Source organism: Dipodomys spectabilis, unplaced genomic scaffold (assembly GCF_019054845.1).
Source record: "Dipodomys spectabilis isolate Male_0828 unplaced genomic scaffold, ASM1905484v1 ptg000043l, whole genome shotgun sequence".
In the NCBI taxonomy this organism is placed as follows: domain Eukaryota; kingdom Metazoa; phylum Chordata; class Mammalia; order Rodentia; family Heteromyidae; genus Dipodomys; species Dipodomys spectabilis.
This window is the reverse complement of record NW_024870720.1, coordinates 28,078,069-28,102,532: the sequence shown is the minus strand read 5'-3', so window position 1 is coordinate 28,102,532 and position 24,464 is coordinate 28,078,069. Positions and strand designations below refer to the sequence as shown.

Below are 24,464 nucleotides of genomic sequence, written 5' to 3'. Positions count from 1 at the left end.
TTGCCTTGCATGCCTTGAGGCCCTGGGTTGGATTCCTCAGCACCACATAAGCAAAAAGAAAAAAGCCGGAAGTGGCACTGTGGCTCAAGTGGTAGAGTGCTAGCCTTGAGCTGAAGAGCTGAGGGACAGCGCCCAGGCCTGGAGTTCAGGTCCCACGACCGGACCCCCCCAAAAAAAATTTTTGCTAAATGATAATGCATATATGTGTGTATACAATATGTGTGTTTATGTATATATATACATATTTGTGTATATATGTACTTTTAATAGTCAAGTTTTGCTTTGGTTATTTCTATAACTTTTGCCACTTACATTTGGAGAAGATATTTTTTATACATAGTTAGATGTACTTGCTTCTAGAAATGTTCTTCAGGAGAGACAACAAAGACCTTCTTTTTTCTGTGTTGTTTGTTTCTAGTCAGTTAAATGCAAAGTGGAGGTAATGGATTCTATACCATACATTAAATAAGAAATTTTAAAGGAAATTGCTTAATTTGATAAATTTCATTTCTAGGATATATTAAGAACAAGATTCCTATCTGTCCAAGAGTAAAGTACATGTGATTGCAAAAGTTGTTTACTATTAAGTAACAGAATTAAAACACCTAGTAAAATACTAGACTGAATTATTTTGCTTCTTTTTTGAAATTTTAAAAGTAAAATTTTGCCTTAACTGAAATTTTGAATCATGTAGTTTGAAATAATACTTGCTTCAAATATAACAAATGTTTAGTTTTGAATCAAAGAAATAAGCTGATTTATTTAATACTTCAGTATCAGTAAGGTGCCATAATTTTTATGAATTGTGTATTGAAAATTGAAAAGCGGATAGAGAATTTAACTTATCATTCCTTACCTATTGTTTGTAAGGCCCCTTGGTGTCATCCCCAGCACCACAAAGCACAATAATAATAAAAGTAAGCAACCAGTGAGGTTATAGCTGGTGCAGAAGTCTTTTAGGTTTATAATTTTGCATATAAAGACTATGTCGTTTTGATACTTTATTAGAGCACATAGTTATTTTAAAGCAATTGGTAAAACTTACAATCTAATGTTAGTATAAAATGATAAGCAGAATTTTAATATTGAATGTTTATTACATGTTTAGGAGAAACTTGTATCTTAGAGATAACTAGAATCAGTTACTGTTTCCTAATTAAATAACTTGAGAAAGCATACATTTGAAATTTAATTTTGTTTTATTTAACAAAAGTAACATACTGCATTTTTTTTGCTTTGTTTTTAAACTTTGCCTAATGAGTTACCTGGCTCTGAAAGCAAAAGGCTATAATAGAAAGTCATAAAGTTGCACATGGCTTTACTGAAACAAGTAAAATTTTCACTGGTATATTAGAAAAGGCATTTATTATTTCTTAGTGTTTTAGAATATATGATTATGAACTAGTGTATAGATCAATCTGAGCCATTCTTAACTTTTCTGTACCTTACTGTAAAGTGACTAATGTACCAATATCTGTGTCGGGGTTATTTTATACATTAACTGCCATAGTATCAAAGAACTAAGAATGGTAAATTAACAACTCCCATAGATGTAGTATGTTACTGATAGGATTTAAGTATGTAATATATATGGAACTTTTTCCCTGAGAGCTTGTTTGGAGATTCTAGCAGAGGAGTGCAGCTACTCGTACACCCTTGACCGAAGACCGGTCCTCCTCTATCGGGGATGGTCGCTCTCTTTGACCAACCATGCACCTTCAGGAGGGACACACATGGAGCGTCAGCCAAATCAACCCTGGTGATCAATGTGGTGACAGATGTCACAGCCAGATCACCCTCACATCCTGAAACTATTTCCTACACTATATGAACATTTTTCATGTGGTTTTAAAGATAGCTGATAGCATTTATATTCTATGTCCAAAAAAAGTTACTGATTAAATGGTTTAAAATTATTTTAAATATATTTCCCCATATAAATAAAAATTGTCCAATATAGTCCTTACAACTGTATGATGGTTAAGGGACATTAATACTAATTCTAAAACAGCATGTCATAATATTTGAAGTCTACATATCTATATATTCTATACATTTTTGGTACAATTCTCAATGAATTTTTTTTTGAGATTCATTCGTAGTCTGTCTCTCCCTCTGTCTCTCTCAGTGTATATTGTGGCTTGTACTATACCCTTGGTATCATTTGAAACTGATTTTATCTAGACAATGAAATAAATATACCAGAAAACAAAGAAAAAAGAGGACTCAGAAATACACATCTTGAAAATTTTTTTTTTGCCATAAAGAAACTGCATTTCTTCCCTTCTTTCCTTCTAGGTGGTGGAGCTATTGTTAGCTCGAGGAGCAAATAAAGAACACAGGAATGTTTCTGATTACACACCCCTCAGCCTGGCTGCTTCTGGTGGCTATGTAAACATCATCAAAATATTACTAAATGCAGGAGCTGAGATTAATTCTAGGCAAGTTTTCTTCTTTTTCAAGGCCTTTGAATAGTAAAGGCCTTCATGTTATATTTATTTGCAGAACACGTTTAGGCTCTTTACAAACTTAGAATCTCATAGTTAGAGCCTTTTAATTTCATTTAAGTTGTGTTGACTTAGAATTGCTACCTTTTTGTGGTATGCAAAGCAGGTATGTCTTAGTATTTTTAATAAATAATACGTGCTTAGTTTTTATCATTATGTCATAAATGCCCATCATAATAATTACCATTTTCTAGTTCAAGTTGGTATGTAGAATGAGATACAGAAAAGTGTCTTAAGATATTTAGAGGGCTTCATAATATCTCAAGCATTGCCTAAAGATAATTAAAGTTAAAAAATCTTAAATTGTAAATTTACCTGGACATGATAAGGCAGAACTAATAATTTTAGTACTTGTGAGCCTGAGACAGGGAAATGTTTGCTTTCAAAACCAGATTAGGCTGCATGCTATGCTTTAGGACAGTCTGGATTATATAAAGAAACCATATTTTGAATGAATTAATAAATGACTCTATATCATCATACAGTTTTTCTATTATAAAGTTGGACTTTTGTTCTCTCTATATCTTCACCCAGAACTGGTAGCAAATTGGGCATTTCTCCATTGATGTTAGCAGCTATGAATGGGCACACTGCTGCTGTTAAGCTTCTCTTGGACATGGGCTCTGACATAAATGCTCAAATAGAAACCAATAGGAACACGGCCTTAACATTAGCTTGCTTCCAAGGAAGAACTGAAGTGGTTAGTCTTCTGCTTGATCGAAAAGCAAACGTTGAACACCGAGCTAAGGTAAAGTCTGAGTTTAACCCATTTTGTTAGTCATCTTTTTGTCACTTGCAAAATAGAGAAAAATGGTTTAAAAGAACAAACGTTTATTTTGGTTCATGATTTCAGAAATTTTAGTTCAGTTGGCTTTGTGAGGCAGAACATGTGGTAGAGTGGAGTAAAACTGATTGATGGCAGTATTAAGAGTGGGGTGGAAACACTTTTGAACATTCACAAAAAGAGGTGGCCCCTTTTGTACTAGTTTCAGTGGCCTATTTCTTGTAGATAGGCTTCATAATAGTTGTGAAATGTTGAACTTATCAGTAGATTAATTACTTTATTGATGAGATTAGAGCCCTCTTGTTTCAGTCATCTTGCAATCAAATATAAAACACATGGTCTGTGGCAGACATTTTAAACTGAAACCATAGCACCCATAGATATGTGACCTGGATGTTTAAAATATGTATTAGGAACATGATAATTATAATTTTATTACTGTATTAATATGTCACCTACATATATAGAAAATGATTTTACATATATATACATATATATATAAATGATGAATTTTAGTGTAAGTTTAATGAAAGCACTTAGAAATAGCCAAGGAACATGTTTTGCAGGTATTAAGAGTTATTAGAGCTGGGCATTAGTGGTTCATGACTATAATCCTAGCTACTCAGGAGGGGGAGATGTAAGAATCATAGTTCAAAGCTAGCCTGTGCAGGAGACTTTTACCTCCAATTAACCACTAGAAAACCAAAAGTGGAGCTATGATTCAAAGTGGTAGAACACTATCCTTGAGCAAAGAAAACCTCAAGGACAATGCCCAAGCCCTAAGTTCAGGTCCCGTGACCAATTTAAAAAAAAAGTTAATCAATTCTAAATGTTCAATGACGACATATAGGATCAGGAAAATATGATATACCTGTCTGTGGTCAAAGTTAAATGAGACAATCTCCTTTCCCAGTCTCTCAATCCATACCTTAGAGACATACCTCTGCTAGGTATAGATTTAGTTAATGAAAACATACAATAACAAAAATAATTTAAAAAATAAAATATTTTTAAAGAAAGAGTTTCTAGCTGGAATAGTTGTGTTACTTTGAAAGAGAAGGGATGGAAACTTAAAGAAGGTTAGTTATATGTCCCATACTTGTATTCAATTGTTTTCACGATAAATATTTACTTGTAATAAATAGTTCTCCTGCACACAAGTTTCAGTAGTGAAATTTAATTGTGAATCTGTAAAAACTATACCACACTGCTTCCTCAGTACCTTATTCATTAATGTTTTGAGTAATTCTAATTTTGCATTTGTTTTTCCTCCTCTCCTTCCCTTCCTCCCTTTTCCAATAAACTTAGACTGGCCTCACACCATTAATGGAAGCTGCTTCTGGTGGATATGCAGAGGTGGGCCGAGTTCTTTTAGATAAAGGTGCTGATGTTAATGCCCCTCCAGTGCCCTCCTCAAGAGATACAGCTTTAACCATAGCAGCAGATAAGGGCCATTATAAATTCTGCGAGCTTCTCATTGGCAGGTATGGTATTACCTATGCTTCCTATATGAACATAGTTACCAGTGGTTACCATTCTCTCTAGATGGTAGTAAGTACTGCATTTTAAGTGTTGCATTAGCTATTTGAACATTTAAACTGTTGTCCTCAATGCTGTCTCCCTCTTAGTTTTTTGTTGTTGTTGTTGTTGTTGTTTTCTTTTTTTGGTCCGGTCGTGGGGCCTGAACTCTGGGCTTGGGCACTGTCCCTCAGCTCTTCAGCTCAAGGCTAGTGCTCTACCACCTGAGCCACAACGCCACTTCCGGCTTTTTTCTTTTTGCTTATGTGGTGCTGAGGAATCGAACCCAGGGCCTCAGGCATGCAAGGCAAGCGCTCTACCACTGGGCCACCTTCCCAGCCCTCCCACTTAGTTTTTATGGAATGCATTACTTTTAAGATTTAAAAGCCTGCCTATAATTTAAACATTATTCTTGCTGGGCGCCAGTGGCATGAGCTACTTAGGAGGCTGAGATCTGAGGATAACAGTTCAAAACCAGCCCGGGCAGGAAAGTCTGTGAGACTCTTATCTCCAATTAACCCAGAAAACCTGAAGTGGCGCTATGGCTCAAGTGGTAAAGCGCTTGCATTGAGCTGAAGAGTTTAGGGACAGCCCCAGGCCCAGAGTTCAAGCCCCATGACCAACCCCCCGCCCCTTCCCCCCCAAAGAAAAACTTTTATTCTTGGTTGTGTTCTTATTCTTTACAGTAATTAAAGCTTTCAGATGACAGTTGTAGAACTGTTTAAGTTTCAGACAAGATTAGGGGTAGTTTATAATTTCATTTACTTGGACACTTGCCAGACTTCTTAAAAAATGCTTTTACTTGTTTGACCTTTTGACTTCAGTATTCTTTAAAAGACCTTTACATTGTGCTGTGAACAATAGTGTTTGGTTCTGACTACTACTATCATAACTACTGTTACTAACATGAGACTTCTAAGAAATCTTGATACCTGTTGAGTATTAAGCCTGCATGTTAATTTTTATCTTTATTGAATATTTTTACATGTTAATAATTGATTTTCATTGCTACCTATATTACCCCATTTAAGACAGCGATGACTGTAATTTATTTTTAGGGGAGCTCATATTGACGTACGTAACAAGAAAGGAAACACTCCTTTGTGGCTAGCAGCAAATGGTGGACATCTTGATGTGGTTCAGTTACTGGTACAAGCAGGTGCAGATGTAGATGCAGCAGATAACCGCAAGATAACTCCTCTTATGGCAGCTTTTAGAAAGGTAATAGTTGCTTATACTCATTTATTTACATCTTCCTATTTTCAGTAGGAAGTACAAAGTACAGTGGTCACCAAAGGCTTTCCTTTTATGAATTCAGTTTTTGTGAATGCTGTAATATGTTAGATGAATACCTTGTTGAGAAAAATAAATGCAAATATTTCAAAAATCTGTATGTACTGCTTACATAGGACATCAGAACTGAGTAAAGCTTAAAAAGGTATTACACTCACAATCTGGTTGCAGTCTTTCACAAAATGTAAATTCGTAATCATTTTAAGTATATTTTTACATTTATCACCACTACAGAGAAAATTTAATTGTTAACTGAAATAGTAGTTGAAAACAGACTCTTCCAGTACTTTTGAACTACTTAAAACAATATAGAAATGTGAGCTTTATGGAACTAAATTAAAGCTTTCTGTAGTGCATAGCACAAGCCTATTGTAATTCAGTGACTTGATTGGTATTTCATTCATATGCAATATCAAATGCTGTTGGAAAAAAGGAAGATGACTTGTTTAGAAAATTCTGAGCTACCCAAGTACTATTTTTTTTTTTTATTCAGTAGTCATCCTTATTCATTTCTAATGTGTACCTTCCTCTGTGCAAGCTAGCTTATCATTGCCCAGTTAATCTTCCTGGTCATCTATGTTAGTATCTATAATGCAATCTTTTTTTCTCAGAGCCACCATAATTTAATATCTGTAGAGCTTACCTCCTATTCTGAATCTTAAATCTTGTTTGTTATTTTTCTTGACCTTTTTTTTTCTCTCATCCCTTTTCTTTTCATCTAGAATACTCATGGCTTTCCTCATTGTTCCAAAATTACTTGTTCTTGAATGATTTAAATCCCCTACACAGTGTTTTCATCCCATTTGAGTTCACATTGAGATCTCTAATCTACAACTCTTACTGAATCCTGTTGAATCTGTTTTCAGTCTGACATTAATGTCTATTTTTCTAGGGTCATGTGAAGGTGGTACGCTACTTAGTCAAAGAAGTCAATCAGTTTCCATCAGATTCTGAATGTATGAGATACATAGCAACAATCACCGATAAGGTAACATATTATAGTTTGTCCTGTAGTGAATACTAAAGAAAGTCTCTGTATGAGCAGTGAAGTATAATTAATACATAGTAACTTCATTTATCTAATACTTGTGAATGTGGTATTCCATCCAGCAGGGATTATTACTTAGCAGACTTTTATTTAATGAGTAGAATCAGTATAATTACTTTATTTGTTAAATAGTACTTGAACTAATTTAATTTTTTCAAAACAAGTGAAGGTGCAAAATACTCTGAGAGGAGCAAGCTTGTGGTGTCTTAATTTCCCAGCATAAAATGAATGTAGCTGTCGAAAACTAACTTTACAACATTGGTGGGGGGGTGGGGGGGAGGCTGGGAAGGGATAGGAAGGGGAAACAAAGGAGGAGGCTACAATGCTTGATAAGAAATGTACTCATCTTGCCCATGTAATTGTAACCCCTCTGTACAGATATTTTCACAATAAAAAAAAAATGAATGTAGCACTTTCAATCATGGACATGCTATAAAAGTTTGGCGTACCATTGGTTTAAGAACAGATTGGGCCGGGCACCAGTGGCTCATGCCTGTAATCTTAGCTACTCAGGAGGCTGAGATCTGAGGCTTGAGGTTCAAAGCCAGTCCAGGAAAATAAGTATTATTTTAATATTTTTGGTATAAAAAATTCTTTTAGTTATGTGTTTTACACTGAAATTTTTAAATATAAGTTTTGAATACAAATATCATCAATGATTGTTTGCTATAAAGTTTTAGTAACAGTGCTTAAATATTTCAGAAATTCTTGCCGAAAAGTACTTTCGAATTTTTTTATGTACCACTTCCAGCTTTTTCTGTGTTTAATTGGTGATAACAGTCTTACAGACTTTCCTGCCTAGGCTGTCTTTGAACCATGATCCTCTGATTTCAGCTTCCTGAGTAGCTAGAATTACAGGCATGAGCCAACAGTACCCAACTTAGAAAAACTTAAATCTATTTTTGTTGTTGGTATTTACTATTTCCTTTTAGCAAGCTAAGCATCAGACACAAAATACTGTAGCTTTGGTTGGCTATATGGTTTCTTATTCAGACTATTGGCATAAATTTTAGTTTCTAAGCACCAGTAAAATGAATATTTAGAATAGCAAAAGTTCTTTGTTGTGTCTATTTTTAAATAAGCATTTAAATTATGTTCTTATATGCACCCTCTTAATGCCTTTCTGTTTTGCCAAAGATCGTTATTACTTAATAAAACTCTTCATGTTTTTAGGAATCTCAATAAATGTGAATTGTTCTTTGAGATTGAAAATGTCTTTAATTTTCATTATAGGAGATGCTAAAGAAGTGTCATCTTTGTATGGAGTCAATAGTCCAAGCCAAAGATAGACAGGCTGCTGAAGCAAACAAAAATGCCAGCATATTGTTAGAGGAGTTAGACTTGGAAAAGGTAAAGATAATTTTTTCATAAGAAAAGTTCACTTTTCCATTGTTTGGTAGTTTAATGTTATTTTCCACTCTAAATGATGTAGATTATCCCTCCATTAAAAGATTTTTCTTGTGATGAAATACACCATGTAGCACTTGACTTGAGATCTTTGTTGAGTTTAATTCCTAACATCAGTTTTAAAAGGGAAAAGGGCATTTTGTTTGTAATCAGCTTGATGAAACTTTACTAATAATAATTAATCTCTTAGTCTTCAGCTAAATCTACAACTATAGGTTTTTAAATTCTAGACCTGATTTAATGTTCTGTCAATGGGTACCATACATACATACCACCATGGCACCAAGTAATAAACTACAATGTTTAATGCATAGGTTGTGCCTTTCTTTCTTTCTTTTCCTTCCTTTCTTTCTTTCCCTTCCTTTCTTTCTTTCCCTTTCTTTTTTCTTTCTTTCCCTTTCTTTCTTTTTCTTTCTTTCTTTCTCTCTTTCTTTCTTTCTTTCTCTCTTTCTTTTCCTTCCTTCCTTCCTTTCTTTCCTTCTTTCTTTCCTCCTTTCTTTCCTCCTTTCCTTCCTTCCTTCCTTCCTTCCTTTCTTTCTTTCTTTTTCTTTGTTTTTCTTTTCTCTCTCTTTCTCTTTTCTTTCGTCTGTAGTGGGGTTTAAACTCTGGACCTGGGCACTGAGCCTGAGCTCTTCAGCTCAAGGTGAGAGCTTTACCACTTGAGCTACAATGTCACTTCCGGTTTTCTGGTGGTTAATTGGACATAAGAGTCCCACAGACTTTCTTTCTGAGCTGGCTTTGAACCGTGGTCCTCATATCTCAGCCTCCTGAATAGCTAAGGTATTATAGGTGTGAGCCACCAACACCCAGCTTTTTTCTTTTTCTTTACTATAGCCTAGATTGGAACTTAGCTTAGACTTCCCATGTGCTAGGATTATAGGCATGCCACCATATCCAATGAGTACTTTTTTTTAATAGTTGACTTCTCCTATACTTTCTTTTTCAGACTGACTAACACATCATTTCCATCTAGTAAAGTACTCCAACCTTTATTTGTTTATGCCGTCTTTTTCTCACTAGCTCTATAATCTAGAACTTAAGGGAATAGAAATCAGCAGGAAAAGAATTGATTTGGCACTATTATGATTGAATCAATTTCCACTGATTCACTTCTCTCCTGTCCTTTCTCTTTACTTTCTTTGCTAGAGATCAAACACATGTTCTTAAGCATGAGAAGGGCTCTAAAACTCTGCTGCACCCTCAACCTTGTTTCAATATTCACTTTAAGTATGTGCATACATGCATGTGCTTGTGTGTGCACATATGTCCATATGTCAGTACTAGGGCAGCTTGAACTCAGGACCTAGTCTTTGTCCCTTAGCTTTTTTGTTCAAGGCTTGCTCTTAACTACTTGAGTCATAGCTTTATTTCTGGCTATTTTCCTGCCAGAGGTGGCTTCAAACCAGGATCCTCAGGTCTCAGCCTCCTGAGTAGCTAGAATTATAAGCATGAGCCCTTACCCCATTTAACATCTTAATACTAGAAAGTATAAGAGCAATGTAAATGACAGAATATTTGTTATCTCATTTATCGTTTGGGGAAAACCAAATCTTAGAGAAGTTAAATAACTTACCTTAACTGGATTATAGTTTATCACTGCTTCCCTGCCAAGAGAATTAAGAGCAATTAAGAAAAAATAAACATTTCCCTACCTCTTTCAGTTTTTCTGCCTTTCCATATCCTTTCAGTAGCCAGACTACCTAACATCAAATAAAATCTTTGTGTTGATACCTTTGATAATCCTATATGACATACACATTTTCTTTTTTTTTTTTTTAAACCAGGGCTGAGAACCGAACCCACGGCCTTGAGCGCGCCAGGCGGGCGCCCTTCCGCTGGGCTAAACCCCCAGCCCCGACATACACATTTTCATTTTGAGATTCATTTGCACTACTAAGTCAGGAAGCAGTTTTACTAACAAATACAAGGTTCTGAATTCAAAATCCTAGTACCATCAAACAAAAAGTGAAAACTGAAATATTGCTAAGTTAGATAAAGACATATATCATACCAACATTTTAAAACAGCTAAAGTTAAAAATCTGTTATGACAACCAAGGATTTTTTTCGTGAATTAGCCTAATGCATTTTTAGTTCCTGTATGATATGCATATCATCACCACTTCTTACTCCTCATTTTTCTTTTATTGTCGTTGTTCTAACCATCTTCTCCATTTTATGCTATTTCTTAAACCTAGAATGTCCCTCATATCCTCCTACTCTTTTTCTGTTCTTTATTCTTTTCATTTTCTAGCATCTTGAGCACTGTATTTTAGTTTTCTTGTCTTTTTTCTATATTAGAATGTGTCACAAAGTAGAGGGTAGAATGCAGTATATACTCAATAAATTTGTTAAAGGTATAAATATTCACATATTGTAAACATACGCTCTTGTGAAAACAAACTGACTTGCCTTCTCTTTCTTAATAACTTACAGATATTAATAGTGATTTTAAATAACTACAGGGTATACCATAGTGAATTTGTTCAAATATTGTCACAATAAATATCTTCTTTGTATTCAGCATTAGATCCTTACAGAATTAGATCCTTAATGTAGGTCAGTATATTTTTAACTTAGTCATGTATGTATGTCATTTTTCTGTGTGTGTGTGTGTGTGTGTGTGTGTGTGTGTGTGTGTGTGTGTGTGTGTGTCTGGGGAGTAAACTCAAGCAATAGTGCTATATAACTAAACTACACCACCAGCTAGTGACTTTTTTAAATTATGAGGAAAATGGATTTTCTTTATGCTTTTAGCTCCAATAATTTATGACCTAGGAATAGTTTTGACCAATCTTCATTGATTTGATTTACCATATTTCTTTGATTGACCTTTATTTGAATTTTTGGTTTATGAAAACTAGAGAACACTTTGCCTTATACTGAATTATTGAGCATTTACTCTGGAAGATATACACCTTCATATAGTAATTCATCTGTCTGAGCTATAAAATCTTAAGTAATTGCTTATTTTATTAGAACATTAACAACCCAATTATATTCTGGGCTACTAGAAACCCTAGCAGAGGTACTTGAAATGTATCTTGGAAGGTAAAGTTCTTTGCCAACCAAGTTTAGCCAAAGCCCTTAGTTCAATTTCAGCATCATCCAAAAAAAAAAAAAAGAAGACCAAATTTCTAACACATTACTATTTGTTCTGTATTTATAATGTGTAGATTTCATTCTATTTTATTAGCCTCCCCTCATCTATACTTTTTTTTTTTTTTTTGCTTATGTGGTGCTGAGGAATCCAACCCAGGGCCTCAGGCATGCAAGGCAAGCGCTCTACCACTGAGCCACCTTCCCAGCCCCTCATCTATACTTTACTGCTTATAACTTTCATAGCCTTTTAGGAGATCTATGAAGGGAATGCTTTTAAGTATACTGGTCCTGTGATCTCGGTTTCAAACATTTCATTCTCTGATGATCATATCCTGTCTTTTCAACTTAACTCCTAGAATTTCACCTCCAACAATTCTACCAACACTGTGCCCCTCAGTGGTAGGATTTTCACACCCCACCCCCACCAGTCTTTGGGATTGAACTCAGGGGTCCTGAGTTTGCTTACAGTGGTGCTCTACCAAGTGAGCCACATCAGCAGTTTTGTGTGTTTTTTTGTTTTGTTTGCTGGTTAATTGGAAATAATAATCTCTCCAATTTGCCTGTCCAGGATGGCTTCAAGCCTTGATCCTCAGGTCAAGATTACAGGATTATAGGTGTTAGACACTGGCTCTTAGTTTGCTTCTTCTTATCTATAGCCTATTAAGTGTCTAGAGAAAAAACTCCCACTTAACTATGAGTATATTACAGGGACCCTTTTCATAATGATCAGCAGTCATATGGTTGGCATTATGTGTTCAGTTATAGATTCCATCTGAATATTTTTGAATATTCAGCCAACTGTAGATTAATAGTACACAGGAAAAAAATTCCATCTGTGCTAAGCTTGTATAGACATTTATTGTTGTCATTCCTAAAGCAATACAGTAGAACTACTAGTTCCATACCATTTGTTTGAATTAGGTTATGTGTAAATATTAAGCCATTTTGTAAAAGGGACTTTGCTTCTGAGAAATTTGATGTCCAGTGGGAGAGAGGTACTAATCCATCCACTCCAGTTTCAGTTGGTTGAGTACTAATTTCCCCTGTCTTCAATGCTGACTAGTAGCTAGAACATTATATTGTTCTAGTTTTGATTCAGTCTCCCATTTTCTCCCTTACTTTTTTTTTTTCTGTTTATATGGTACTGAGGAATCAAACGCAGGGCTTAATGCATTTAAGGCAAGCACTGTATAACACTAAGCCACATTCCAAGTCTATATCCCTTACTTTTTCTTTTTTAATTGTGAAAATACCATACAGAGGAGTTACAATTACATGGGCAAGATAATGAGTACATTTCTATCAAGCATTGTGGCCTCCTCCTTAGTTTCCCCTTCCTAATCCTTCCCATCTCCCCCCCCCTCCCCCATATCTTCCCTTTCCCCTCCCCCCCCCAAAGTTGTAAAGTTTGTTTTATTTTTTTAATTTTGATTTTAATTTTTTATTGTGAAAATACTGTACAGAGGGGTTACAATTACATGGGCAAGATAATGAGTACATTTCTTATTAAGCATTGTAGCAGCCTCTTCCTTTGCTTCCTCTCCCCATCCTCCCCCCCCCCCCCCCCGCCTCCCCCCCCAATCCTTCTCTCCTCCCCCCCCCTCCCCCCCCCCCCCCGTTTTTGACATAACAACTTGTACTTCTCATTGTTGTAATGGGTCCACCTGTATTCCCCTGTATCCCCATTCAAATGACTTGCTTTTCCCCCTCCTCTCCACTCCACAAATTACGCCGACATCAAATACAGTGAAAGCACGGGTCATACTGTGGAATGGAATAGAATTATTTTTTGACATAACAACTTGTCATTGTTGCAATGGGTCCACCTGTATCCCAATTTAAACGATTTGTTTTTTCCCTTCCCCTCCACAAATTATACCAACATCAAATACCGTGAAAGCAGAGGTTATATCGTGGGGGAGGGACATACAAAGCAACAAAGAAATCATCTTATAAGTATGTTAGAAACAATCGCATGAAAGAAAAAACATTTGAATACTTATCTTGGGTTTCCCTTACTTTTAATTGAAGAGATTATTTGCTTACTCAATGGTCATTTTGCTAAGGTCTAATTTGCCTAACTCAAAAGTATATCTCTAGCACAAACTTTTTTCTAAATTCCAGTCTTACATTTCTAACTAGGTACTAAATGTGTTCATTTGATGTCTCATAATTTTTATATCTAAATATGAGCATGACCTCCTGATTTTTACTCGTCTAAGTCCACAACTTTTGTCTTAATAGTTGCAAAAAATCTGAAATCAACTTTAATTTCTCTCTAGTTTCTATTATTAAAAAGTCTTCTGTGCCTGAAGTTGTATATAGAATCCCAACCACTTGTCAGTCTAGTTTCCATCATTAATATAACCTTTTCTATTACCTGACAGAACTATTTCAATCACTACTCACTGCTTGTGCTGTTTGTAGTAGTGATCCTCAACTCATATAAATTAAATTGTATCTTTTTCCCTAAAAATTGCAGTGGATGTTAGGATCTTACTGTAGCCCAACGCTGGCTCTGAACTTATTTTTGCCTCATCATGATTATAGGACAAGTATATACTACCATACTCAGTTAAAGTGAACTTTTGTGTATGTGTGTGTGCTGGCCTTAGGACTTGAACTCAAGTTCAACTGCTGTCCCTGAATTTTTTTGCTCAAGGCTAATGTTGTACCACTTAAGCCATAGCTCTACTTCCTGCTTTTTTGTGGTTTATTGGAGATAAGAATGTCATGTACTTTCCTGCCTGAGCTGTCTTCCTACTGTGATCCTCATATCTCAGCCTGCTTAGTAATTAGGAGTACAGGCATGAGTGACTACTTCCCAGCTCAAGATGAACTTACCCTTGTTACCACCCTAATTGACTAGAATATATCTAATACAGGTTTTTGTCTTACTGCTTTTGTACTCTGATCACTATTTAAAATCAACCCCTCGGGGATGGGAAGGTGGCTCAGTGGTAGAGCGCTTGCCTTGTGTGCATGAGGCCCTGGGTTCTATTCTTCAGCACCACATAAGCAAAAAGAAAAAACCCGGAAGTGGCACTGTGGCTCAAGTGGTAGAGCGCTAGCCTTGAGCTGAAGAGCTAAGGAATAGCACCCAGGCCCACAGTTCAGGCCCCAGGACCGGACCAAAAAAAAAATAAAATAAACCCCTCTCACCTATACCGATACACACATTTACCCTGCATTATTTCCCTATTTTACCTTATACTTGACACCTTGTAGAAACTGACTTAATACACAGTTGGCTCTCCAATTTGGGGGATTTACTTGTGTGGATTCAACCGATTGTGGAAAAAAGTATCCATTATAAAATCCCATTGGTAATCTGCCTTTGCCTCACATTTCCTAACCTATTAATTATCTTCACACATTGGTGGCTTACTCTGTAATCCTAGCTATTCAGGAGGCTGCTGAGGTTTGAGTTACCTCAAGCAGACAAATCCAGTTAACCAGCAAAAAAGCTGTATAGTTCAAGTGGTAAGGCACTAGCCTTAAGCAAAAAAAAAAAAAAAAAAAAGTGAAAGTGTGAGGCCCTTGAGTCTGAGCCCTTGTACCAGCACTAAAAAGCGGGTGGGTGTGGGGCGGGAGGGCCGGACAAAGAGTTTGAGGACATGAAAGATGAAGCCACATTTTTATTTTGCGCTTTTGAAATTTGAAGATATTTTATCATCTATCATACATTAAAACATACTGAATTTATATTTTAGTGCATTTTAATTTGTACTTTATATGTATATGTGAAAATAGAATGATGAGCTCCATTAAGATTATTTTGAACGAAGGGATTTCAGTTCAGCATTATCAATTGTATGTACAGTGAATCTTTATCATTGATATTTCTTCTATCATTTCCTTTCTTACTTCATTCCCACTCATCTCAAAGTTTTCTAATTACAATTTAATATATATGTATATATACGTATGTATAAACATGTACATAGATAGAGAGTTTATGGTTATATTTGGATACCAGTCTTTTCTCCTTTTTCTTAATCTCCACTTCCCTCAAATAAGGCATGTTTCAGCTTCTTGGTATTTTTTTAAACTATTAATTATATAAAGGAATTACACCATATAATCCCACCCCCTGTATACTATACTTTGGTTAGTTGAATTGTGTGTGTGTGTGTGTGTGTGTGTGTGTGTGTGTGTGTGTGTGTGTTACGTTCTCATATTTATATTTTAGGGATTCCTTCCATTTTTGAGAAAAACATGTTTCCTTTGAGCTTGAGTTACTTCACTCAGTATGATGATTTTCAAGGTCCATCAATTTTCCTGTAATAACATAATAATTTTCCAGGTGGATAAAATTCTATTGTGTGTATGCTTAAGTGTGTGTGTGTGTGTATGTGTGTATGTGTATCACATTTTTGCGATTTATCCCTTGGCTGAAGAACACCTGTGCTATTTCTATCACTTGGATTTTATGAACAGTGCTTCAATGAACATGGTTGTATAGGGGCCTTCATTGTATCCTGACTTAACAATCTTTTGGATAAATTCCCAATAGTGTTATCACTAGAGATAGGTAGGGTAATTCTTGGAAGTCAGTATGAGAATCGCTACATAACTAAATAAAAGCCAGACTTTTTCTGAAAAAGTCTGAAGTATGAGTTTGAGAGCATGGCTTCACTAGTTAAAATACTGAGACATTGTTCCATAAACTGAGTATCATTGTTTTGACATATTTAAAGTACATGTAAAATATATTGAATGTTCAGTTGTGAGCAGTAACCAGATTTTAGGGAACTTCTTTTAGAAGACATACTTAGCAGTGTGAAGATAATGTTCCTAGTTTATGATCCATAAACAGTTAAAATAGTTTATTAAGAAATGTTAGCTGGGTGCTCGTGGCTTACGCCTGTAATTCTAGCTACTCAGGAGGCTGAGAGCTGAGGAAAGCCAGCCCAGGCAAGGAAAGCCCATGAGACTCTTACCTCCAATTAACCACCAGAAAACTGGAAGTGGTGCTGTGGCTCAAGTCCGTAGAGTGCTCACCTTGATCTGAAGAGCTGAGGGACAGCACCCAGGCCCCTGGCTTACCAAAACAAAAACAAAACAAAAAACTTTTAGATGTGGTAAGTCACATCTTTATATTACTTAGCAGGCAAAGTAAGAAGATCAGGAATTTAAGATCAGCTTTGGCTACATAGTCAGACCCTGTTTGAAGAAAACAACAAAAACACAGAAGGGCCACATTACTGACTTTAATACATACTTATTTAATAAGTAGAAAAAAATACATAGTTATTCTAAAAGTAAAATTCACTGTGATTTTCCTACCACTCTTGGAGTTCCACCCTTTGAGAATTAATCACTATTAAAGGTTTTCATTTGTATTCACCAAGCCTTATAAGCTGTTTTTCCAACTTCTACAAAGTAATACACTTAAAGGATTTCTTTCCTCTGAAAAATAAGATTAAAGTATTTGTTCTTCATGGTGATGTACACCAGTAACAATGAGGAAGATGAGGCAGGTGGATCACAAGTTAATAGACCAGCCTGAGCTACACCGTTAGCCAGATGCTGATGGCTCATGCCTATAATCTTAGCTACCGGGAGGCTGGATCTGAGGATTCAAAGCCAGCCTAGGCAGGAGAAAATAAAATTCAAGCCTGCCCCTACTTGGAATGTCATTTTTGTAGACTAAATTCTTAGATAGTTTGTAATGTTTATAGAAAGGCTTTCAGTTTTTCTACATGCAAATATATTTATAGCAGTATAAGAAAATTTTCAAATTTGTACTGGTTTGTGATGTCTGTAAAATTTTATCAATGAATGAAAACTGGTATCTTATGATCGGGTATGATACTATACATCTGATTTCCTAGCACTGAGAGGCTGAGCCAGGAAGATCTCAAGTTTGAGGTCAACCCAAGCTTCAAGAAACTATTTCAAAAACCACGGAGTTGGAATGCTGCTCAGTGTAGAGTGCTTGCCTAGCTTGCACAAAGCCCCAAGTTTGATCCCCAGCAGTGAAAAAGAAAAATAAGCAAAACACACTGGTACCTTGTTATTTTTTCCTTCCTTCGTTTTTTTCTTCCTTCCTTTTCCTTCCTTTTCTTCCTTACTTTCTCTCACTTCCTTATTGAGCCCGTGGTCTTGGGCATATACCAATGCTGTCTCATTGATCTGAACCCCTGAAGCCTTTTTAAAATTTTATTTTGAGGGGCTGGGATGGTGGCTCTGAGGTAGAGTGCTTGCCTTGCATGCATGAGGCCCTGGGTTTGATTCCTCAGCAACACATAAGCAAAAAAGAAAAAAAGCCAGAAGTGGCGCTGTGGCTCAAGTGGTAGAGCGCTAACCTTGAGCTGAAGAGCTGAGGGACAGCACCCAGGCCCAGAGTTCAGGCCCCATGACTGGCAAAAAAAAAAAAGGGCTGGGAAGATAGCTCAGTGGTAGAGCGCTTGCCTTGCATGCCTGAGGCCCTGGGTTTGATTCCTCAGCACCACATAAGCAAAAAGAAAAAAGCCGGAAGTGGCGTTGTGGCTTAAGTGGTAGAGCGCTAACCTTGAGCTGAAGAGCTGAGGGACAGCGCCCAGGCCCAGAGTTCAGGCCCCACGACCGGACCCAAAAAAAAAAAAAAAAAAACCCCACACAAAAATTTTTTTATTTTGAGAAAGATTCTCGTTAAAGTTCCAGGCTGACCTGGAACTTGTAATCTTGCTTCAAATTCCTAAGTAGCTATTATGAAAACTGATAATGTGGTACCGTTCCTAACTAACTTGCATTTTTGTATTGACTATAAAACTATATGCAGGAAGTGGCACTGTGGCTCTAATGGTAGAGCGCTTGACTTGAGCTGAAGAGCTTAGGGACAGCATCCAGGCCCAGAAGTCCCACAACTGACCCAATAAACAAAAAAAAGTATATGCATTTATTATTTACTTTATTAAAATTAGATTGTCTCTTTCATCATTACAAACAATTTATTTCAACTGCATTTAACCTCTTTCATACTTATTATCTCAACCTCCTCTTTCTAGACTAGTCCTTTTCAATATTTTATTAGCATGCATGTACATGTAAATTACACAAAATAGTGGATTTTATCACATTTTCATGCATATAGTATACTTCGATTATATTTACCTCCCCATTATATCCTCCACTACCCAATCCCACTGTTACCCTTACTCTAACCAAATAGTCTTCCTATTTTTATCTTTTTAAACATTGATATGATTTAGATATTTTAAAAATAACACCATGATGGTGGGTCTTGAACCTACTAGACAAATGTTCTGAGTTTGAACTACCCTACCCTCCACTGGGTTTTTCAGTTTGAGTCTTGGGGTATGGTAGGACTATTTCGTGTGTTTTTGTCCAGGGCCAACTTCCTATCAGTGGCCTTTTATGGGCTGAGATGGTTTCTTTCTAACTTTCTTTGTTATTTTTGGTTGGTCTTGGGGCTTGAACTTAGGGCTCGGGTGCTGTCCTTGAGCTCTTTTGCTCAAGAAAACTTGAGCCACGGAACTATTTCCGGTTTTCTGGTGGTTAATTAGAGATAAGAGTCTCAGGCATTTTTTTCTGCCTGGTTTGTCTTTGAACCGTGATCCTCTGATCTTAGCCTCCTGAGAAGCCAGGATTATGGGCATGAGCCACAGGCACCCAGCATTCTTGCTATCTGTTTGCCCGAGGTGGCTTGAAATAACAGTCCTCCTGCTCTCTGTTTCCTGTGTACCTGAAATTACAGGTATTAAATATTGTACCTAGCTTCCCCCTCCCCCCCAAAAGAAGAGTACTATCTAGGATGGGTTCGTTACGATCTAGATCAAACAGTAAATTGGAAGTGAATGACTAAATTCATATCATCCTGTTTCCTATATGGTAAAATAATTTGATGTGGTGATTTTTCTTAAGAGTAAATTCCAGTGTTAAGATTGTTTGCTTTTTTACTCTTTAACAGTTAAGAGAAGAAAGCCGAAGGCTGGCTTTGGCTGCCAAAAGAGAAAAGAGAAAGGAGAAAAGACGAAAGAAAAAGGAAGAACAGAGAAGAAAACTAGAAGAAATTGAAGCCAAAAATAAAGAGAACTTTGAACTTCAGGCTGCTCAAGAAAAAGAAAAGCTTAAAGCTGAAGGTATTTTCTCCAGTCAGCTAGTATTCAGAATCTATTTACTTAAACATATGTCACAACATAGAAATAGTTTTAAGTTTTTGATCCTCTGTCAGTGAGGTATTTGTGTGGTAGTTTCGTTTATTAACATTGCCCTAACTTTTTTTTTTGGGGGGGGGGGGAAGGTCTAGTCATGGGGCCTGAACTCTGGACCTGGGCACTGTCCCTCAGCTCTTCAGCTCAAGGCTAGCTCTCTACCACTTGAGCCACAGCACCACTTCCAGCTTTTTTCTTTTTTCTTATGTGGTGCTGAGGAATCGAACCCAGGGCCTCAGGCATGCAAGGCAAGCGCTCTACCACTGAGCCACCTTCCCAGCCCCTGCCCTAACTTTTTGTTTCATTCAGTTTTGTTTTGTTTTGTTTTGTAATATTTTGCTGTGAGATGTACATGTGTTGGAACTTAAGTGTTTTCTCCCTTTTTTTGACTAGCTTGCACATAAAGTGTACATACTGTGTTTGATCACCCCTAAGTACTTGATTGTGTATTTCCTAGAAAAAGAACATTGTTCTTACATAATGTGTGATATTTGATTGTTATTCTTTGTTTTCCAAATTTTTACAAAATATCTGTATAACTGCCCTCAGTATGTCTAAGGGATACAAATCAGTTACATCCACTTTATTAAAAGTGAAGCTGGATGACAGTAGTTCACACCTGTTATCCTAGCTACTCAGAAGGCTGAGATCTGAGGATCAAGGTTGAAAGGGAGGACAGGTAGAAAAGTCCTTGAGACTTTTTTCAATACTACTCAGGAAAGGCTTGCAGTGGTGCTGTGGCTCAAGTGGTAGAGTACTAGCCTTGAGCACAAAGAGGCTTAGGGACAGCACCCAGGCCAAATTCAAGCCCCAGGACTGGCCAAAAAGAAAAAAAGGGAATGGTGTGATGACTGCCGACTTAAAGAAGTAACTCCTGGCTGCATCTTCTCTGTGCCAACCCTCTTCCCCACCCCCAAAAAGCTTAAAGCTAAATATAACTTACTAATTCAGTATTGCTGCTTTTTCAGAAGAGCCTGAAGTCTTGACAGAGCCTCCAAGTGCCACAACCACTACAACCATAGGTATATCAGCAACCTGGACGACTTTGGCAGGTTCCCATGGTAAAAGAAATAATACTATAACTACAACCAGTTCAAAGAGGAAAAACAGGAAAAATAAAATTTCTCCAGAAAATGTTCAAATTATATTTGATGATCCACTACCAATCTCATACAATCAGCCAGAGAAAGTGAATGGAGAGTCCAAGAGCAGCAGTACCAGCGAAAGTGGGGACAGTGATAACATGAGGATTTCCAGCTGCAGTGATGAAAGTAGTAACAGTAACAGCAGCCGGAAGAGTGACAATCATTCACCAGCTGTGGTCACTACCTCTGTGACCAGCAAGAAGCAGCCATCTGTTCTTGTTACATTTCCAAAGGAAGAGAGAAAATCTGTATCTGGCAAGACTTCAGTAAAGTTAGTTTCATTTTTTATTTTTTTACTGTTTTGAGTGTCATAATACTTGGTTGCTGAAAAAATTTTGGTAAAACAAAAGGAGTGTTGTTTGTGCTAAAAAATACACACTTTCAGTTAAACTGTTTTTTACAGTTTATATTAATGAGAAATACGTCTTTTCCTACTGTGTGACTTCCTTGTGGTTATTAAACTAAGCCTAAAAAAAACTATTGATTGTAGTTTAACAGTCTTTATGTATAATTCAACTCTGCTAAATTTACCCAGTTAATAACATCTTAAAATTAAGATTATATGCTAAATATTAAAGAAAGGTTAAAAGTAAAATCCTCATTTGTCCATACTTTTTTAAGATAGTCAATAAAATGATTTCGTACTAGCTAGAATTATAACTCAAGTAGTAGGCCACCTGGCTAATGGCAGGTAGTAAATTACCTTTTTCATTTAAAAATTCTGTTAAATTAGTTCCATATTAATAGACTTTTCTTTCTTTATGTTAAAGATTGTCAGAGACTATTAATGAAGCAACCAGCAATTCTCTTTCCACTTGCACAAAGTCTGGTCCATCTCCCCTTTCCTCTCCAAATGGGAAATTAACAGTAGCAAGTCCTAAGCGTGGGCAGAAGAGGGAAGAAGGATGGAAAGAAGTTGTAAGAAGGTGAATGATTTGATTTATATTTTTATTTGTTTTGTTCCTTTTTTTGTTTTGATGCAGTGTTACTACATTATAAGTACATTACTCCTACTGTTCCCAAAGGTGAAAACAAACTCATAGTTTGGCTGAATCTGGCCAAGAGACAACCTTTCAATATTTCACATGGAAGAAAATACAGTATAAAAGGTTATGAGGAAGTGAGGCTGTGGCTCAAAGTAGTAGAGCACTAGCCTTGAGCAAGAGTTCAGAAATGGCACTCAGGCCCTGTGTTCAAACTCCACAACTGGCCAGAAAAAAATAAATCTGCTTTCATGATCTTTTATTATCTATTATATCTTCAGTTATTTTATTTCTTAAGAGTTTCTAGAAAGTTTATAAAATGGTAAAATTGTAGTCTGAAACAAGTGCTCTATAAAATCCAACTCAATACTGCTGTCAATTCACCAATATACCATATACAGTTTTCTTTAAATATTTTGAATCATCTCTCCCATCTTTACCTAAAACGGTCTCATATACTCTTTTTTTTTTTTGTCGGTCATGGGGCTTGAACTCTGGGCCTGAGTGCATCCATCAGCTCTTCAACTCAAGGCGAGCACTCTACTACGTGAGCCACAGCGCCACTTCCAGTTTTTTGGTGGTTCACAAATGTTCCTGCCGGGGCTGGCTTTGAATAGCAATCTTCAGATCTCAGCCTCCTGAGTAGCTAGGATTACAAGTGTGAGCCACCGGCGCCCAGCTCTCATATACTCTTAATCATTCACAAATCTTTTCTCTGCTGAACTAATTGAAATCATTATCTAACTCGAATAAACTTAGCTTTTGTTTATGCCTTTAATATTTGCATATACCAAGAAATTCTCAACAAACTTGAAAATAATAATCTCTGGCCAATTATTATGTTCTTTTTAGAAGCCCATGGTATTGTGTTGTAGTTTCTATATTTGATATCTGTATCTTACATTTGGCAGTTAACCCAGGTCTGTCATATTCACCATTACTTTAGTGTTTGTGTTAGCATAATGCATATATATGTAGTATGTTCTTTACAGATATGAGGATAATGACAAAGTAAGCAAATAATCTTTTGTTGTTGCTTTTGCCAATAATAGGACTTGAACACAAGGCCTCATACTTTCCCTTAGCTTTTTCTCTCTAGCTGGTTTTCTACCATTTGAGCACTCCCATCTTTGGTGGTTAACTAGAGATAAGAATATTGCAGACTTTCTTGCCTGGCCTGCTTCAAACCACGATCCTCAGATCTCAGCTTCTTGAGTTGCTAAAATTACAGATGTGGGCCATCAGTCTCAGCTATTTGTTTTTCATCTGAACTAAGAGTAGGTAAAAGAGGTTTGTTAATAATTTTCTACTTTGAGAAAAACCTTCAGTATATTCTTTAATGATTTCTTTTTGCTGTTTTGTTTTTGATATGAGATCCTCTGTGATGCTCAAGGCTATTTGCCTACCAAGTACTAGGATTACAGATATGCCCTGCCACACCCTTCTGGTAATTCTTAGTTTAATCATTTATCTTTGTTATCTTTAAACAGGTCAAAGAAAGTATCTGTTCCATCAACTGTGATATCCAGAGTAATTGGAAGAGGAGGCTGTAATATCAATGCTATTCGAGAGTTCACTGGTGCACACATAGACATCGATAAGCAGAAAGACAAGACAGGAGACCGGATAATAACTATAAGGCAACTTCCATCTTTTATTTCCTTCCTGTTTTATTACACTGTAGCTTAAAAATAGCCATTTGAAATGAAAGTATGTATTTAATAGTGTGCTGCATTCAAATGAATATTTTATTGATATATAAAACAATAACCAGGGCTGGGAATGTGGCTTAGTGGTAGAGTGTTTGCCTCACATACATGAATTACTCATTACCACATACAGAAAAGGCCAGAAATAGCACTATGACTCAAGTGGTAGAGTACTAGCCTTGAGCAAAAGAAGCTCAGGGACAGTGCCCAGGCCTGAGTTCAAGCCCCATAGCTGGCAAAAAAACCATAGTATGGCCATTTTTTTGACATTATTGGGATTCTTCACTAAATATGATTACTTTCCCAGAGGGATTTTAATGGTCATCCTACTGATAATTAACTACTAATGGATATATAATATGTGATCAGAATTTAAGATAAAACACTATTCTCTTATTAAATTGTAATGTTTTCTCCTCCCTCCTTTCTTCCTCTCTGCCCCCCTCATTCACCCCACCTCCCATGCTAGGGATAGAACCCAGAACCTTATTCATGCTAGGCAAGCCATCCATTTAACTATATGCCTAATTTCTGTTAGATTATTTGTAGTATTGAACAATTTTATAGTAACATTTAACTTTATGATAATATTATGGATTACTTAAGCTTTAATGTGCAGTGGTTTTTCCAACAATTTGTATTTATATTAGGAAATGTGGATATACTAAGCATTATTGACTATATCTTAAACTGTTTCTTAGTCTTAAGAAAATAATAATGAAATCACTTATTAGGAAAAATAAAGATCACCTAAATTAAGGATATAGCTCAGTGGTAGGGTACTCAGCATATACAGACTCGTAAGTCTAA

At 36.3% G+C, this 24,464-nt stretch overlaps 1 protein-coding gene across 2 annotated transcripts in view; it reads left to right on the top strand.

Moving 5' to 3' along the window:
• Ankrd17 (ankyrin repeat domain 17) overlaps positions 1–24,464 on the top strand; it is a 139,216-nt gene that overhangs the window by 98,748 nt on the left and 16,004 nt on the right. For both annotated transcript variants that reach the window (XM_042678388.1, XM_042678389.1), the window contains 10 exons: positions 2,299–2,441; positions 3,042–3,255; positions 4,600–4,775; positions 5,868–6,030; positions 6,995–7,090; positions 8,384–8,500; positions 19,574–19,745; positions 20,786–21,233; positions 21,733–21,888; positions 23,436–23,585. In XM_042678388.1, the coding sequence (XP_042534322.1) occupies positions 2,299–2,441; positions 3,042–3,255; positions 4,600–4,775; positions 5,868–6,030; positions 6,995–7,090; positions 8,384–8,500; positions 19,574–19,745; positions 20,786–21,233; positions 21,733–21,888; positions 23,436–23,585 (1,835 nt within the window). The remainder of the gene's footprint in view (positions 1–2,298; positions 2,442–3,041; positions 3,256–4,599; positions 4,776–5,867; positions 6,031–6,994; positions 7,091–8,383; positions 8,501–19,573; positions 19,746–20,785; positions 21,234–21,732; positions 21,889–23,435; positions 23,586–24,464) is intronic.